At 42.3% G+C, this 19330-nt stretch overlaps 1 protein-coding gene and 1 long non-coding RNA gene across 5 annotated transcripts in view; one reads left to right on the top strand and one right to left on the bottom strand.

The window, feature by feature from the left end:
• LOC123579414 overlaps positions 1-19123 on the top strand; it is a 40131-nt gene extending 21008 nt beyond the window's left edge. Inside the window, exon 3 of the long non-coding RNA XR_006702753.1 lies at positions 18672-19123. This is a non-coding gene — a long non-coding RNA (uncharacterized LOC123579414). The remainder of the gene's footprint in view (positions 1-18671) is intronic.
• On the bottom strand, positions 947-12555 carry CHST4 (carbohydrate sulfotransferase 4). Of its 4 annotated transcripts, none has more exons than XM_045443404.1 (3): positions 12231-12555; positions 8154-8297; positions 947-2862 (listed from the first exon to the last, which is right to left on the bottom strand). In XM_045443404.1, the coding sequence occupies exon 3, from the start codon at positions 2845-2847 to the stop codon at positions 1711-1713; it is 1137 nt and encodes a 378-aa protein (XP_045299360.1). In that variant the 5' UTR covers positions 2848-2862; positions 8154-8297; positions 12231-12555; the 3' UTR covers positions 947-1710. The 4 variants fall into 4 exon arrangements, with proteins under 4 accessions (XP_045299360.1, XP_045299358.1, XP_045299359.1 ...); XM_045443402.1 differs by lacking the exon at positions 12231-12555 and adding an exon at positions 12049-12224; XM_045443403.1 differs by lacking the exon at positions 8154-8297.
• Positions 19124-19330: the final 207 nt, after the last annotated feature.

Below are 19330 nucleotides of genomic sequence, written 5' to 3' on the forward strand. Positions count from 1 at the left end.
GAGCAGGAAGGCAAACAGTGCTGCTGCTCCGTGCAGGGTGTGGTCTTGCCAGGCTGGCCATGAAAGAATCATCAGGGTTGCTTGATCAACATGCAGAAGCCCAGCCTCCACTGTGACAGATTCCAATTCCAGCAGATCTCAGGTGGGGCATAGCAAAATGAATGTCTAACAGTAGATTCTGATGCATAACTAGACCAGGGGGTGCTGCAAAGACTGGGAGAAACAACCTCTGTTATGTGGACAGGTGACCAGGAAGAGGTGAAAAGCGCCAGCTATCCTAGACCTGAGGTCATCTGGCTGAGGATCACATTAAAGAACCCTTTGTTTGGGTGAGCTCAAGTCCTGCTTTGGATGAGCCCCGCTTCCCTCTCTCATTCTCTCTCTCAAAAAATGGAAGGAAGGAAGGAAGGAAGGAAGGAAGGAAGGGAGGGAGGGAGGGAGGGAGGGAGGGAGGGAGGGAGGGAGGGAGGAAGGAAGGAAGGAAGGAAACACTTTGCCCAGACCTTTGAGTGATATATACAATATTATTGCAACTCACACCCTGCACAAGAATGAGAGTCTGGCTTAGTTGCTGATTGTCTACTTTCTACAGATTCTTTTTTTTTTTTTTAAGTCTATCTTATTTATTTTGAGAGAGAGTGTGTGTGTGAGAAGAAGGGCAGAGAGAGAGGGAGAGAGAGAAACCCAAATAGGGGAATCTTGACACGGGCTCGATCGCACAAACCATGAGATCGTGACCTGAACTGAAATCAAGAGATGGACGATCAACTGACTGAGCCACCCAGGTGCCCCAGCAACAGATTCACAAGAACATAATGTGATGGTCAGTATTGATCAGTTTAGACTCAATTTATCATCTGACACCGAACACTGTCTTAGCATTTTTTTTAATGTGTGGGTAATAGATAATAGAAAAAGTATTTTTAAATATCTATAAAGATGTTTGTGCTATCAGGTTAGGATTCTATAAGAATTAGTGTTTATTACTAAGTAAGTACAAAGCATAAAAGGGGAAACTCCAACCAGAATCCTATTTGGAATTTTAGTGTTTACAGATGGTGGCCTCACAAGTTAAAATCTTCTAGGTGATAGGAAAACACTGAGGGGAAATGATGTCCACAGGGGGCCCAGCCACACCATGAGTTTAAGAGCTTGCTCTGTTTGTTGTGCAGAGATCTTTGTATTTGTGACAACTGATAGCTGTGATGGCCAGGCTCACCAGTAAGCATCCAACCCTGTTCTCTGTTCCCTTTTTGAATCCACCAGAAGCTCCATGGGCTCAGAGTTCATATCCCTGTGGAATATTCTGGTGGGCTCTTTGGCAGAAGACCCATTTCACTGGTTTTCCTGTCCCGCTGGGGACAGAGAAGTTTATGGATTTACTCCACTGATACTGTGTGGTGTCAAATAGGGCCCCAGGCCCCAAAGTCTTTGAGGTATACACAGATAGGAGGGCCAAGAAGAGAAGAAAGGTGATACTTCTTTTTCAGCAGTGTAATGTGCTGCTCATATAGGTTCCGGAATCTCTTCTTGGCATGAGTAGAGACAGAGATCTCCTAGCTTGAACATGTGTGGACACAACCCATGCTCACATGTACACTGATAGAAATGTAATTAAGGCTCAGAAGACTTCAGTTAATGTGGCTGAGGCTGGTGCCAAGTGGGGACAGAGTCTCCTCAACCCTCTTGGCAGACTTACTTGGAGGGGGTCTAGGTAGACAGAAGATCCAGTGACAGGTTTCTCTGCTCTTGCTCAGATCTGACAAGGTGGTAGCCCAGCAAAGTCATGGTATCATTGCAGACTTTTTGAAGTCGAGAAACCTTTGCATAAGGCAAGGTCCAGCGCCAGGCCTGAGAGACGTTGAGGGCATTCCTGGCATTAGTGTGGAAGGCATGACTACCCATGCCCTTGCCTCGAGTGCTGTTGTACACCCAGGTCTGGAGCTGGGGCAAGAATTTCAACCCCACAAATTTATACATTTGGTCAGTACGGCCAAGGGGGTCCCGGACCAGGTCCTCATAGCGTATGAGCATGTAGCGTTGCCTCAGAGCTGTGGGCAAGGACTGCACAGCCTTGTAGATCTCCATCTGGCTTTGGCAGATGACCTGCATCACATAGTAGGGCTGGTCCTCCTTCTTGAGTTTCTCCCCCTGCTGCCCCATCACAATGTGGCTGTCAGTCATGAGTTCCTCTGTGGTGTGTTCTCGAGAACGGAACACTGCCCGGGGGTCCCGCACCAGGTGCACGATGTGCAGATTGAGGGAAGGGTCTCTCAGCAGTGGGTAGAGCACTTGCAGATTGAAGAAGCGGACCTCCTTGAGCACCACGTGGCTATAGGAGCGACAGGCCTTCTCTACCACCTCAAAAGGCTGTTTACTGCACAGAAGTTTGCAGTGAGCCTGAGGTATGATCATATCCCGCGAGAACACATTGCAGGCAGGCGGGGAACACAGGGCCCGGCTGCCCTCCCACTGGAAGAGACTGGACTGTCTCCGAGGACCAGGTTTCATGTAGGCATCAAAGACACTCATGTCACACAGAAAAATGGCACGTATCAGATCCCTGGCCGCCATATGCAGCCTCCAGGCAGTGCTGTCTGTGAAGGTCATCCAGATGTGCCAGGCAGGTTCCATCAGGTAGAAGACATCCGGGTGCTGCCCAAAAAGCTGTCCCACAAAAGAGGAGCCAGAGCGCCAGGAAGACAGGACCAGCACATGCATGGGCTTGGGCTCCTCCTTCGTGGACAGGGAGTTGAAGTTATGGCCATATAGATGGAATAATAGAGCAAAGATGGCCATCTGGGAAACCAGGAACAGCAGGGGCCTCATTTTTTTGGGCAGCATCATGCTGAAGTGGAGGACCTTAAGGAACAAGCAGAAGGGCTGTGTTAGGCTTCTGTTTTGGTGTCTGCCTTCCATCCGCTTTTATTCCCTAACCCGGAGCAAGGAGCAGCTAGAGTGCTGGAAATTTCTAACAACCAACTGCACAGATCCTTCTCTGAATCAATCCCTGTCCCTTGCAGTTAGTGTGTCAGTAAGTTCTATTTATCTTAGGCTCTTTACTTCCTCCCTGCTGGTCTTTCTTTTCCAGTGACCTACCAAAAATGACTGAGCTCAGTCATATTTCATCAACGTAGAGGAACAGCTCCACCCTGGCACCTTGGTGATACGCATGTCTCTACACAGGCCACTTAGGTAAAGCTTAACCGTAGTCTGACCCAAGTTTTGGTTAAATGTCCTTCTGAAACTAAGGGAGATCAGCTGACTTATGAAGAATTACCTCACCCACCTCCCCCATCTTGAGGGAGGTTGCCATAGGCCATTTCTCATTACCTTCCTTCATCTCAAGCAAGCACAGGACTTTCAATCCCCTGAACAATATGGTTGCAGGCTATAAAAGTGCTTGGCTTGAGTTTGGAGTTGTCTCCTCAGTGGCAGAGCCAAGTGTCCATGGCACCTGTCATCTGATCCCCTCTGGCTTGGTCTCATCCTGTGGGACTACGGACATAAGGAAGTGACCCAATGCTGACCTTACATCTGAATCTATATGTCTCAAAGTGTTGTCTCTTTAATAGCCAACCCTATGGAAGTTGTGGCAAGCCAACCTAAGAGCCGTGACCTGTTAGCCACTGTGCTGCTGCTTGGTGGAATATTTAACTGCTTGACACAACCTAATCAGGGCTACTCAGTATAGATTGCCAGGTTGTATACTGTACAACCCTAGGGAATGCCATCTCATTAGAACTTTAAGATATTTATTATTTAAAATTATTATTTAAAAATAAAAAAAATCTTTAAAACTCTGAGGGACACCTGGGTGGCTCAGTCGGTTAAGTGTCCTACTCTTGATTTTGGCTCAGGTCATGATCTCATAGTTTGTGGGATTGAGCCCCTTGTCGGGCTTTGCACTTACAACACAGAGCCTGCTTGAGATTCTCTCTCTCTGCCCCTCCCCTGTTCTCTCTCAGCCTCTCAAAATGAATAAGTAAACTTTAAAAAACAATGTTTTGGTAGGTGACAGTAAAGTATCTTAGTCCAACAGAATAAGAATGTCAGGATGATTTTCCAGCTGTTAGATGTTAAATATCTAGAGAAATTAGTTCCACTTAGTAATTCACACTAAGGCTCATATATACTGGTGGCAACCCTCAACTTAATCCCTTTATAATCAAGGCTCACTTTGTATGAAAAGACCATGGGAGTGCCCACGTGGGTGGCTTAGCTGGTTGAGCGCCCAACTCTTGATTTTGGCTCAAGTCATGATCCCAGGGTCATGGGAATGAGCCCCACGTCAGGCTCTGTGCTGAGTGTGGAGCCTACTTAAGATACCTCTGCCCCTCTTGTGTGCACACACTCACTCTCTAAAAAAAAAACAAAAATTATATATATAATTTTATATTATATATATATATAATTTTTAATTGTATATATATTATATATACATATATATTTTATACATATAAAATATATATAATATATAATATAAATTATATATATATATAATTTTTATTTTTATATAACATATACATTTTATAATTTTATATAACATATATAACATATATGTTTATATATTTATATGTAACATATATAAAATATGTTTATATATTTTATATAACATATATTTTATAATTTTATATATAATAATATATATAACATTATTTTTATATAACATATATATATGTTAGTGTTATGGATTAAGATGAATCTGGATCATCATTTTGGGTGACTTCCTAGCATAAATAACTATTGAGAGATAGAATAGCTATTTCACATAGTATAAAATATTAATAGTAGCAAGGTACTAATTTTTTGTTTTTTAAAATTTTTATTTTTATTTTTATTTTTTAAAGGTTATTTATTAAATTTTGTTTGTTTGTTTAATGTTTATTTTTGAGAGAGAGAGAGCAAGTGTGAGCAGAGAAGGGGCAGAGAGAGATAGAATCCCAAGCAGGCTCCTCACTGTCAGCACAGAGCCCAACCCAGGGCTTGAGCCCATAAACTGTGAGGTAACGACCTGAGCCAAAATCAAGAGTTAGACACCCAACTGACTGAGCTACCCAGGCACCCCAAAGATTATATTTTTAAGTAATCTCTATACCCAATGTGGGACTCAAACTCACAACCCTGAGGTCAAGAGTTGCTTACTCCACAGACTGAGCCAGCCAGGCACCCACAAGGTGCTAATTTACATATCACTACATACCTAAGATATTCTGCCTTCCAGTTTTAACAAAGAAAATGTATTTCTAAACAGTAATTGGAGCTGGATTTAGGGTTTGCTGGTTTCCTGGTGACAGGTCTTTTCCCTAATTTTAAAAAAGTTTTTAATAAGCAATAGTCACATGGTTCAAACTGTTTTAAGAAGTATCATTATCATGGACATTAAATCCACAGACTGAGAATTTAAAAGAAGGCTTCCTACAATTCCGCATGCAGGAAAGCAATAAGGTGGGTGCTTGCCAGCCGGAGCCTGTCCTAGTCCAAGTCTTTAACAGCAAGGGGAAATACTATGACAAGCATCTGTGTCTGTGGATGAAGCCTATAGTCATAAATTAGAAAACAGCTAGAGCTCTTTGTGAACAGGGGTAATGACATACCTTGACAATGGGTCACAGTATTTTCCTGGGGGAAAGAACACCTAAGAATTTTACCAGTTGCTGCATCAGTAACCTCTTCTCTGCTCATGGATAGGATTTAAAAAAAATTTTTTTTTTAATGTTTACTTATTTGAGAGAGAGACAGAGAGACAGAGCGTGAGCAGCAGAGGGGCAGAGAGAGAGGGAGACACAGAATCCGAAGCAGGCATCAGGCTCCAAGTTGTCGACACAGAGCCCGACACGGGGCTTGAACCCACAAACCGTGAGATCATGACCTGAACCGAAGTCGGACACTCAACCGAATGAGCCACCCAGGCACCCCACGACCTGAGATCTTGACCTGACTTAAAATTGACAGTCAGATGCTTAACGGACAGAGCCATCCAGGAGCTTTCTTTTGCAAAAGTTTCAAGTGGCAGCAAAGAAATCTACAATTCTTTCTTTTGAATTCTTAAGATGGTAACTCATTATACTGAGCTGTCAGCACAGAGCCTGACATGGGGCTCAAACTCACAAACTGTGAGATCGTGACCTGAGCTGAAGTCAGACACTCAACTAATGGAGCCACCCAAGCGCCCCTGCTCACAGCTAGGATTAATCTACCAGCTGGTGTTTTGTCATTACTGTACAGTGAAAGTCTACTTCCAGTACACGTCCCCTATCTACCGATTTCCCAACTTGCCCTCAGGTAGCAACTGGGTTCATTTTTTGTCTTTGCACATGTATATGTAGTCTTAATTCCCCTCCTCCCCTTTATAACAGAAAAAGTAGCAAGTTATACACACCTTGCTTTAAAAAAATTTTTTTTAATGTTTATTCATTTTTGAGACAGAGAAAAATAGAGCATGAGCAGGGGAGGGGCACAGAGCAAGGGAAGACGACACAGAATCCAAAGCAGGCTCCAGGCCCTGAGCTGTCAGCACAGAGCTGGAAGCTGGGCTCAAATCCACAAACTGTGAAATCATGACCTGAGCCGAAGTTGGATGCTTAACTGACTGAGCCACCCAGGCGTCCCTCCACACCTTGCTTTATAAACTTTATGTTTTGCTGAACTTTCCATGGTAGCACATAAAGCATTTCCTCATTCCTTTTTACCACTACATAGATTTCTGTTATATGCATGTACCACGATTTATTTAACTAGTTTCCTTGTGGTTAGGCTTTTGGATTGTTCCCAGCTTTTTTTGTCATTTCAAAAACTTCAGTAGTGACCTTTCTGTTCCTACATCATTACATGTGTATGCAAGCTAAATCCCCAGAAATGGGATTGTGGAGTCAAAAAATATGGAAGTGTATAGCTTTGATATCTGTCACCCAGATGGCCTTCATACTGATCATAAACCATCCTGTATATCCAGAGCTGCAGAGATTCTAGAGGGTAGATTTTAGAGGAGGAATTGGACAGCCACAAATGTGACTCTTGAAGTTTATAACTTGCTTCCTGAAGAGATGGAGCGTGCTTTGCCAGCACGTGGGCTTCCCTTGGAAGTCCCCTGAACCTTCTGGGAAGTGCGTATTTACCCAAGCCAAACCTTGTGTGGCAGGGGCACAGAAACTCTTCTCTTCCATTCATTACAACAGTATATTTCCTCCTTGTGTGCCAGAAGGATCCGGTGAAGATCATGTCTCCTTCATGGCCCAAATCACCGTGCTATATGCCAGGGAAATGTCAATCAGCAGTAATTCCTTTATTGACCCTGAAGGTTATAACAGGACCAGCTAAGATATATGCTTAGGTGTTTTAAACTTGAGCCCAAGAAGAAATGATTAAAAACTAGGCTATTATTGGGGCGCCTGGGTGGCGCAGTTGGTTAAGCGTCTGACTTCAGCCAGGTCACGATCTCGCGGTCCGTGAGTTCGAGCCCGCGTCAGGCTCTGGGCTGATGGCTCAGAGCCTGCAGCCTGTTTCCGATTCTGTGTCTCCCTCTCTCTCTGCCCCTCCCCCGTTCATGCTCTGTCTCTCTCTGTCCCCCAAAAAATAAATAAACGTTGAAAAAAAAAATAGGCTATTATTAATAATGGCCAAGAATGCCCCCGTCTGCCCCCACCCCCAAAGACTGAGGAAATGACGTTAGCAAGATATCTTCTCCCAGAGGTAATGTGAGTATGAAGGAAAATTGGAAAAAAGATAGGAAACAGCACAGCAAAAGAGACAAAAAGTAAAGAAGGGAAGAATTTGACCGATGCACACTTATAAGGAAACTGATAGAAAGTTATATGCAGAGCCTCTAGGGCCTATAATCAACTCAAGAAAAAGCTAGCATCTCCTAAGCATTAGGGATGTAGACTTTTCAAAGTTAATACTCTCTCTCCCCCATGCTGGCTTTGGGCCAACTCAGTATCCTGAGTGGGATCAATGGCCCTGAGTCCTCCTTGCCTGCCAGTAGCTCCTGGCCTCATGCCCATTCTCTCTCAGAGCTGGAGCCAGGGCTTCTAACTCTGTCCCCAGTTGTCCCCAGGCTTTAGTTATCCATGGTTCTCAGGAATTCCCATGGAAACCCTTTGATTCTGTTCTCTCCTTTTTTTTTTTTTTTTTGTGCTACCATGAGCACTCACCCTGGCCAGAAAGAAAATATGCTTTCATAAAGTGAGTCCCATCTCTTGTCACTGTGTTGGGTCTAGCCAGGACAGCCAGGGAATACTGTAGGCAAAGCTCATTTCTGCAGAGACTGTAATCAGCCGTAGAGATGGCTTGAGGGCCTGGGAGAAGTGAGCAGATATGGCTCCGTGAAGAAAGGGCAAGTCAAGTTTTTTATGGTAATCTCTAATCTAACCACCGCCTCTCCCCCACTGTCCTGCACCAACCTCTTCTGTAGTTCTTGGAGCTGGTAGGCATTTGTGAGAAGTGTATGGCATGAGATCTCTCCATTCCAGAGACTCTAGTCCACCTTTCCAAGTGTTCTTTCCTGGCTGTTCAGTTTCTCAAATTCCACCCTTGCTGTTGTCAGAATCTGAGGTCTGCTCATCGCTAGCCTGGTCTTTGATAGTAAGTAGCCTCTGTCTTCTGTTTCTATTCTCCATCATCCACTGCTGCCAAAAACTATCATTTTAAAGCACAAATCTATCACTCCTCTCCTTGAAATCCTTCAATAACTTTCCAGTACATATAGGAATAAATCAATATCCCCAAGTCTTGTACCCCAGAGTCCTTCATGATCTGATCTTTGACCCCCCGTCAGTCCCCTCCTTTTTGGCACATGAGGCTCCATACTTTACTTTCAGGTCTTTCAAAGTTGCCTTGTTATTTAGGAGCCCTTCTTCCTGAGATTTAGCTGTTCCCCAAACTTTCCAGTACCATCCATCTCTCACTTTAAATAACTGTAGGTGAATGTCTCTCCCACTGGGCCGCTGTAACTTAAGGGTAAATGGTATGTCTTATCTTATTTACAGGTACATAAAACTTATGTACTTTGGCTCTTTAAACACTTGTTGAATAAATAATAGTTGCATATGGGGTGAGGCATAGTCATTGCTGGAGAGCAGATAACTGAGTGGGATTCACTGAGAGAAAGAAACTTGTCCTTTAAAATGCACACAGATGTCTCTTTAGTATCAGTTACTGAAATTTAGGTGAAATACAAAAAATAACAAAATAAAGTGTAGGTGATTCCATTGAGTATTGAGCACAGAACCAATACTACCTCAATTACATGGAGCAAGATATTAAGAAAGTCAGAGGCGTAGGTTTGATAATATGGTACAGTTAACCTTACTCCAAAAAAAAGTAGTTTCTACACTGAATGTGTATTAATGAAAACTAGAAAAAAATTATAAACATTAGTTTTTTTTTAATTTTTAAAAATTTATTCAGAGAAAGACAGATACCATATGTTTTCACTCTTATGTGGATCCTAAGAAACTTAACAGAAACCCATGGGGGAGGGGAAGGAAAAAAAAAAAAAAGAGGTTAGAGTGGCAGAGAGCCAAAGCATAAGAAGAGACTCTTAAAAACTGAGAACTGAGGGTTGATGGGAGGTGGGAGGGAGGGAAGGGTGGGTGATGGGTATTGAGGAGGGCACCTTTTGGGATGAGCACTGGGCATTGTATGGAAACCAATTTGACAATAAATTTCATATATTGAAAAAAAAATAAAAAATAAAAGTTTATTTATTTTTGAGAGAGAGTCAGAGCATGAGTGGGGGAGGGGCAGAGAGAGAGAGGGAGACACTTGGTGCTGACAGTTCAGAGCCCAACGTGGGGCTCGAACTCATGAACCGAATCACAAGATCATCACAAGATCATGACGTGAGGGAGTCAGACACCCAACTGATGGAGCCACCCAGGTGCCCCTCATGAACATTATTTTTTAAAAATATTTATTAATAAGGAATAAAACCTGGGGTGCCTGGGTGGCTAAGCCTCCAACTTTGGCTCAGATCATGACCTCACAGTTCATGTGTTTGAGCCCCACATCGGGCTCCCTGCTGTCAGCACAGGGCCTGCTCAAATTTACCAAAAATAAATGAACATTAATGGGGCACCTGGGTGGCTCAGTCAGTTAAGCATCCGACTTCGGCTCAGGTCGTGATCTCACAATCCGTGGGTTCAAGCCCTGCATCGGGCTCTGTGCTGACAGCTCAGAGCCTGGAACCTGCTTTGGATTCTGTGTCTCCCTCTTTCTCTGCCCCTCCCCTGCTCACACTCTGTCTTTCTCTGTCTCAAAAATAAATAAACATTAAAAAAAAAAAAAAAAGAAATGAACATTAAAAAAATAAAAAAAAAATTTTTAATGTTTTATTTTATTTTTGATTGATTGAGAGAGAGAGAGAGAGAGAGAGAGAGAGAGAGTGCACGGATGGGAGGGGCAGAGAGAGAGGGAGACACAGAATCCGAAGCAGACTCCAGGCTCTGAGCTGTCAGCACAGAGCCTGATGCAGGGCTTGAACCTACAAACAGTGAAATCATGAACTGAGCAGACGTTGGATGCTCAATCAACTGAGCCACCCAGCTGCGCCCACAAAAAAAATTTTTTACAGAAGAAATAAAAACTATATTGGAGGGCATGAGACCACTCAGACTACTTCTCTTGTCTAACTAGCTCAGGCAAAGAAGAAATAAAGGAGAAAACCCTCATCACATCCTACCATCACTGTCCCCCAAGAGGGAGCACCCATGTCAGGCTCAGGGACCATGAGGCGCCAGGGTGGATGACCTCAGCCTGATTCCAGAGGGCCGAATAGTGGATAACCCCCAAATGGGTACTGTGTAGCCTTTTAGAAACAAAATGAAGAATTCTGAGGAAAAAATTAACAGATGGCAATTTAAGAGCCCTGGATTCCACCCATTGGCACATTCCTAACTTAGATTCCCCTGTGAGATTATGCTCCCATAACCCGAAATTAGAGATGGCATAAAATATTTTCACAAACCGAGAGAAGAGAGCTGGCTTGGGGAAAGTGGCATCCACACATATAGCCATAAACCCAGGAAAACCATGGAGGTAAGCACCTAGGCAAGGTGACTTTATAATAACAAACACTAACCAGACTAAAGTACAAAGAGGTCTGGACCCGGGTCCTCACCATTGCTGTGACTCCAGTGCCAACAGTAGTGTCCGGACATAGTAGGCACTCAAGAAACATCTACTGAATGATGACTGAATGACGAACATTTGTAGTTTTTCCTGTTTGAGATGCCCTAATTGATCCGGGTAAGGAAGATGGGGCAAGATATTTTTATTTGGCACATATACATGTGTCTCAATTCCAACTAGAAGTTGTAGACTTGTCTGAGTCCAAACAAGACACAAGTCTCTTCTACTCTGGCTGATGTGCTGGCTTCATAACTTAATCTTATTAACTTAATCCTATTTTACATCTGAATAGTAGCACTCCACAACTTTGAAACCCCATTTGTCAACAATCCAGCTAGATATACAAGACAGTGATAAGCCACACACCTATTTTTCAGAATAAGTAAGCTGAACTTTAATTGATTGACTCCATGATGGAAATAGCTCTACCTGAATCAGACCCCAGGTCTTTTGAGTCTCAGGTCTGAGTGCTTTCAATTATCACATCACACCTCACTTGAGCTAGAGAAAATCTACAGCTCTCTGAACCTCCTGCCTGCCACGCTCCAGCACCTGATCAGAGAAGCCACAGGAAGTATAGAAACTTGAGCTCAGAAGCCAGGATCTGAACAAGTTAGATGCATTAGGGGACCATCTACAAAACATGTATCAGGACAGCCCTACTAGCATTCTAGGCTTTTCCAGATCCATTCAGGAATGGAGCTGCGTGGGGTTGAGGAAGGTGCTGGCAAGCAGCTTGTGCTTTTTCGAGGAGATTTTCCAGGTGATTCTGATTTAGCCTCCCTCCACAACCCCCTCTTCTCCCATTGCCATTAAAATCCCCAGCAAAGCTGTCGGAGGTTTTCTGATACTCCGCTCCAGGAGCCCCAGGACAGTGGCTCTGCTGTGGAGGTGATCCAGAGAAAACTCTCTTCTTACCTTGATAATGGCTTAGGCTTCTCCACCGCTTTAGAGAGGCTCACTGCTAGCCAAGTCGTCCTTTTCTCTTCTGACTCACCAATTCCCCTATCGGCTTCCTCTTCCTCCTTGCATTTTGCGTAACCGTCCCTACTCAGAACAAATTCCACTGCCCTCTCCCTTCTGTCAAAATAGTGACCCACCTTCCAAGACGGTGTTGAGAAAGCACTCACTCCTGGGTAGCCTTGATATTTAGCAGCTTTAACCCTGAGAAGACTCAAGGGCTGGGAGATTCTGCTCGAGGTTTGCCGGGAGAAGCCAAGGAGGAAGCGTTCTCCTCAGGACTGGGAGCCGGAAAGTAGGGTCCTTGAAGGCAGCTGCGAAGGTTAACTCCCTTAGGGCAAAGTAGAAAAAGAAGAGCGAACCCTGGAGACCTGAGAGATGAGGTCGATAGGGGAATCAGACAATTACTAACCCACAAGATCTTAAACCTTACTCTTATACCTTAATCTCATCTCTGTTGCAAAAAAAAAAAAAAAAAAAAAAAAGAGGAGAAAACTTGAATGCTATTTCTGGATTGTACCTGCCTGCTCACTCCACTGGATTTAGGGACATAACATTTTTGCAGCCTCTGTGTCATGTTCAACATCTTCATTGCTTCTTACAGGAGATTATAATTAGATAATTACCTAGATGTCATGACTATAAGTATGGGAGAACATAGATGTATTGGCATTTAGTTGGGGTACAGGAAAACTATTACCCCCTCAAGACAAAAAGAAACAAGTTATTAAAAATTATAGCTTCTTGATAGCTGTGTGTCCTTGGGCAAATCACACAACTACTCTGAACTACTTTACATGATTTTTGTGAGTGTAAACAATAGATGAGAAAACTCAAGTAAATGTAAACCATGGCCAAAATGCCACTGAAATGCATTCAGACATCTGGCTAAGTCCTTCCACCCCTCTGAGCCCTAGAATATCAGTGTCAAATCAGTGTCAAATATGTATCTACTTTATTGAATTCTTGTGAATGTTAGGGTAGGATTAATGCCTGCAACATTAATTAATGTTATGACAATGATGAGTTAAAAAGTGGTAGTTAATCCCAATACCTCTTTCTTCTTGCTCAGTTTCTGGCTCATTTTCTAGACTTTGAAAGAACAGGCAGGGAGTTATAGGAGTTCTAGGATAATCTAGGAAGTGTCTTTGCTGATTTCCATTGAGTGAGCTACCCAAGGCCTCGTCATTGACACAGATGACCAACCTGTAGTAGTAGGATTTTAATTGTGTGACTCTCCCTCTCCCAATTTCTCCCTGGAAAGGAGAAGAGAAATTTTTCTTTCTCAAAGTGATTCCATGCTGAGATGTAAATTGAAGAGCCAGAACTGAGCGGTTGGTGGTTTTGCTTTTTATTCTTTTTTTTTTTTTTAATGTTTATTTATTTTTGAGAGAGAGGGAGAGACACAGTGTGAGCAGGGGAGGGGCAGAGAGAAAGGGAGACAGAATCTGAAGCAGGCTCCAGGCTCTGTCAGCACAGAGCCAGAGGCGGGGCTCACACCCATGAACCATGAGATCAAGACCTGAGGGGGAAGTCAGATGCTTAACATATTGAGTGACCCGGTCGCCCCTATTCTTATTATAAAAGTAGTACTGTTCATTATTAAAAATTTGAAAAATACAAAATCTCTAAGGAAAACAATATAGATCCCTTTACATTTTGCTGCCCAGAGAAAACCACTGTTGATCTTTTCTCCCCCATGCATGCAGAAATCTCTATAATTGAGATCACATTGGAAAGTATAGATTTGTGCTTGTTTTCCCTTTTCTTTATTGAAAAACATTTTATATTATGAAATTATAATAAGGGCATGAAGGTACAATTTAAGAAGTAATATAAATAGGAACTACCACTTCAAAACAAAACAAAACCAGGACCTTGTCAGAGCTGTTTCAGTGTTCCCCGCCTCCCATAGTCTCGCCCCACCCTTGCTACTCAGAGGTGATCACTGCCATGGTAAGTGGTTCCTTGCTTTTCCTTGTACTTTATCATCTTAAACAAGATAATTATAATTTCTCTGTTTTGACCTTTATGTAAATAGAATCAGTTTTGAACTTTGCTGTTTTCATTTCATATTATCCTTGTAAAATTCGTCACGTTGTTTCATAGAGTTACAGTTTAAAAATTTGTTTTTAGGGGCGCCTGGGTGGCGCAGTCAGTTAAGCGTCCGACTTCAGCCAGGTCACGATCTCGCAGTCCGTGAGTTCGAGCCCCGCGTCGGGCTCTGGGCTGATGGCTCAGAGCCTGGAGCCTGTTTCTGATTCTGTGTCTCCCTCTCTCTCTGCCCCTCCCCTGTTCATGCTCTGTCTCTCTCTGTCCCAAAAATAAATAAACGTTGAAAAAAAAAATTAAAAAAAAAAAAAATAAATAAAAATTTGTTTTTATTATCCTTGTAACATTCTGTGTGTGAATATACCATTATTTGTCCATGATCTTGTTAATGGACATCTGAAATGTTTGTAGTTTGGAGCTACGACTGTATATTCTTTTTTTTTTTCTTCATAAAGATCAATATATTTGATAAACTTCTTGCAAGGTTGACAAAGAAGAGATAAAACACAAATTACTAATAGCAAAATTTTAACAGGGAACTTGATTATAGACCCTGAAGACATTAAAAGGGTAAAGAGAATACTGTGAAAAACTCTTCACACATATATTTGACAACTTACATAAAATGGACTATTCCCTAAAAAGCATAAGGTACTACAATTCATCCAGCATAAGTTAGATAATTTGAATCATCCTGTAACTGTTACGGAAATAGAATTTCTTCTTCTTCTTCTTCTTTTTTTTTTTTTGTTGGTATTACAAAATGTTAATTAATTAATTAATTTTTAAAATTTTATTAAAAAAATTTTTTTTAATTTACATCCAAATTAATTAGCATGTAGTGCAACAGTGATTTCAGGAGTAGATTCCTTAGTGCCCCTTACCCATTTAGCCCATCCCCCCTTCCTGCAACCCCTCCAGTAACCCTCAGTTTGTTCTCCATATTTATGAGTCTTCTGTTTTGTTCCCCTCCCTGTTTTTATATTATTTTTGTTTCCCTTCCCTTAATGTTCATCTGTTTTGTCTCTTAAAGTCCTCATATGAGTGAAGTCGTATGATTTTTGTCTTTCTCTGACTAATTTCACTTAGCATAATACCCTCCAGTTCCACCCACGTAGTTGCAAATGGCAGGATTCCATTCTTTTTGATTGTCGAGTAATACTCCATTGTATATATACACCACATCTTCTTTATCCATTCATCCATCGATGGACATTTGGGCTGTTTCCATACTTTGGCTATTGTGGATAGTGCTGCTATAAACATGAGGGTGCATGTGTCCCTTCGAAACAGTACACCTGTATCCCTTGGATAAGTGCCTAGTAGTGCAATTGCTGGGTCATAGGGTGGTTCTATTTTTAGTTTTTGAGGAACCTCCACACTGTTTTCCAGAGTGGCTGCACCAGCTTGCATTCCCATATAACTGAATATTCTCAACATGCCTCCTGGCATGCATTTACACAAGTGTCTCTAGGGGATGCTGGGACAGAGGGGTGTTTGGCTCAGATTTTTCCACATCATACAATGTAATAATCATTTATGCATGTAAACAAATATTAATGGGAGACATTACTTTGAAATGATTTGTCAAAGCCAATGTTCCAGTGCTCTGTCAGGCATTTAGATTGTTCCCAGTTTCCCTATTACATATAACACTGTGATGGATACGGTGATCTTAACAATTAATGAAACACCTGGCATAATTCTCAGTACAAGTAGCTGCCCCACCTCTTTCCTTACATGTAATACCACAGATCTTAGCCTCTTTAGTTTGTGACTCATAAATCAGGAAGAATTTTTGGAAAGGCTCGGCTGGGAGCCGCCATTAAGAAATAGGTATTCACCGTCTGCTTGGCTCAGTTAGTTAAGCGTCTTACTCCATCCGGATCAAGTCATGATCTCACAGTTTGTGAGTTCGAGCCCCGTGTCGGGCTCTCTGCTGTCAGTACAGAGCCCACTTTGGATCCTCTGTGCCCTTCTGCCTCTGCCCCTCCCTCACTTGTTTTCTCCCTCTCCCTCTCTCTCTCTCAAAAAAAAAAAAAAAAAAAAAGAAGAAGAAGAAGAAAAGAAAAGAAAAGAAAAGAAAAGAAAAGAAAAGAAAAGAAAAATAGGTGTTCACAGTAATAAAAAACCCAGGGTATCCAAAATCCAAAACAGAGGGCATTCCCAGTAAGGAATTAGGAAACGTGAAGACTATGAAAGAGACTAAAAGCTCCTGCTTGTTCAGGGCTGGCTACAAGCTAAACCCTGCACTTCATGCTTATTTGGATCATAGTATTGTTGTCTTTGCTGTGGCCTTGGGAGATAAGTTTTTCCAGATGACAGAATAGAGGCATGGAGAAGCTAAACAGTGTATCACAATTGCATGGTTTGTAGGGGAAAAGTCTACATCTCAACTCTGGTCTGATATCAAAGTCCAGTCTTACTCATCAGGCAATGCTGCCTCTCTGAATGATCATGGACAGGACTATTGAGTCTATTCTCTTTTGCTGTGCTCCTAAGAGTAGTTGACAGTTCATTCAGGGCAGAACTCTTTCTACAGTTATAGGAATAGAAATTTAATCTTCATAAAGAGGAAAGAACTGCCCAAATTCCCTATATCACCATGTAATCCTCAGTCCTTGAAGACCTTGTGGGGGATTCTACTAGCCTCATGTAAAAGGAAAAAAGAGAGAAACTAGGTCTTTGTCAATGATGAACCCTGATAATTTTAATCCAGCCTTTTCTGCTGTTCTTTTCATGCTTTTCTGAAGCCTTCCCAAATATAATGAGGGCATTCAATAATTCATATCACCCACCATCTTTTTCTTGATAGGAATATGTGCTGGTAGAATGCCAACCAGCTAAAGAAAAGCCTCCTTTGGTTACTAGCATCTGGTGGTAGTCAGCATGTTCAGATATGCGTCTTCTAAGAGTCTACAGTGTTCCACAGCACCAAAAGAAATTTGAATGTGGGTATCTGATATCCAAGCCTTCTTACAGAACTTTTATAGAGAAAAACACCATTTCTGTAAGTCAGCACCATCCATAGAACTTTCTGTGACAAAGAAATGTTATGTGTGTGCACTAACACAGCAGCCACTACCACATGAGACCACGGAACACTTGAAATGTGGCAAATGGACCATATTAGAAAATTCAGTTAAGGTTGTATGGATTCACTCTCTTTCTTTTTGAGTGTCAGAAAATCTGATGAAAGATAAATACCATCTGTCTAGAAAAATGTACATTTGATCATCATATAAACACAAAATTATATCAACTTGCAATATCCAATTACCTTAAGAATCCTGACAAAAGGTTGTGTGTACTTTAGGTGTTTCTCAAAGCATGATTTCAAGAGAGTTGTCTCCCAGGGCCCTCTGTTCAGCAGAGCTTTGTGTCCATCCATCCCTCCATCCCTTGGACTTTTGCCATCTTTATAGTCTGGGGACCCACTCAAATGGTAAAGAGTCAGCCACTGAGCCAGAGTCTGATTTTCTCAGAAGTCAGGAAGAATCTTTCCACTGGTTATACTATTCATCCCTATCTTTACCCAGACCATCACTCCCTGTATACTAGGATTGGAGTTTCTTCACTGCTGTACTTGGCTACATGTCTTTCCTATTCACTGTCATGTTAAAAGAATAGCAGGCTTTCCTTGAGTGCATTTTCACATGAGGGCTCCAGAATTCTGTGCTTTTTCTCAATATGCCTCAGTCTGCAATATGAATGTCAAGACCTGAAACTTGAGTGACATTATACTCCCTGCATTGGTCATCAGCCCTATGTTACTTACTAAAGCCTAGCATCAGGACTGGTGAGGGTATTGGCTGGATTTAGAGAATAGATTCTGGAGGACTAGAACTTTCTGCTGGCTAAACATCTGCAGGCTACAGAGGTTGGACCTCAGCATCCTAGGGAACCAACACCTTCTGAAAAAGTGTGCCAGGAAGGGAATTTTGATTGCTATAAATCCTATTATCAAATGGACAATGCCTTCAGTAGAACCTGCTTCCGTGAGCTGGGCCCTGGGGGTGGACACCTGGCTGGGGATTCCCTTGGCCCTTATCTCTGTGTTTGAAAGTATTCGTTTCAATAGTAGGAGAACAAGTTGGGTTAGGGTAGGTCAGGATGAGGGAAAAGGTAAATATGGCGTTAAGTTTCTTGTTGATGCTTACTTTCTTGAGGCCCCTTAATAGGACAGAGAGGGCGAGAAAATGGGGAATAAAGAGGAGTTCCTCATAAAGCTCAATTTTATATGCTGTTGGTGGTTCAAGAGTTTGTCATTATTGGACAGTGCATGCCTTATCTGGAATTGGGCCAGAATATGATCTGAGAATTCTACCTCCAGGCTTTCAAAAGATCTTCACAGATTGACATAGGTGATCCATGATGACCTAGTCAAGGAGTTTCTGGGGATGAAATCTGGGGAGAATAAAGAGGTGTTTTCTGGTGGGTTCCAACCCCATGTATCACACTGATCACCAGGTCTGTCTGTTCTACCCCTATATAACTCACATTTGCTTCCCTTTTCTTTTTGTCCACAGACACTGGATTTGCTCAGGCTCTCAATTTTTCTGGCCTGAATTTCCACCAAAAGCCCTTCAACTCTTCCCTCAACCTCCAATCCTACCTGCTCCAGTCTACCTCCTCCACCCTACAGCTAGAGTGAGCTTTCATTTTATGGATCTAATCCCAGTCACTTCTCCGATGAAAAACTGCAATGGAGCTCATTAGAGACAAGGTGAAAATTTTTTGGCATGCCATTAAGCACCTTTTAAGAGTGGGTGTCTCTCCACTCTCCATCATAATCTTCTTTGTGCAATAAATTCCAAAAATATTTGTTGGTTGCTTATTACACACCAGGATTTTCTGTAGGCCCTAAAAGCAGCAGTGAACAAAAGAGAAAAATCCCTGCCTTTGTGGAGCTTGCATTCTACTGGATGGGGACAAGCATGTAAATAAAATGTGTAGTTTATCAGATTGCAGTAAGTGATATGAAGAAAAATAAAAAAAGAAGAGAGAGATTGTGACACGGGTGGGGGTTATTCCAATTTTAAATTGTGGGATCAGAGAAAGTAACATTTTGGCGAGGACTTGAAGGAGGTGAGGGGGAAAATCAAACAAAATATTTCAGGAAAGACCATTCCAAGCAAAGAAAACAGGCAAGTGCAATGGTACTAAGCTAGGAATCATAAGGAAAACA

The sequence above is a fragment of the Leopardus geoffroyi genome, chromosome E2 (genome assembly GCF_018350155.1).
Source record: "Leopardus geoffroyi isolate Oge1 chromosome E2, O.geoffroyi_Oge1_pat1.0, whole genome shotgun sequence".
Taxonomy (NCBI): domain Eukaryota; kingdom Metazoa; phylum Chordata; class Mammalia; order Carnivora; family Felidae; genus Leopardus; species Leopardus geoffroyi.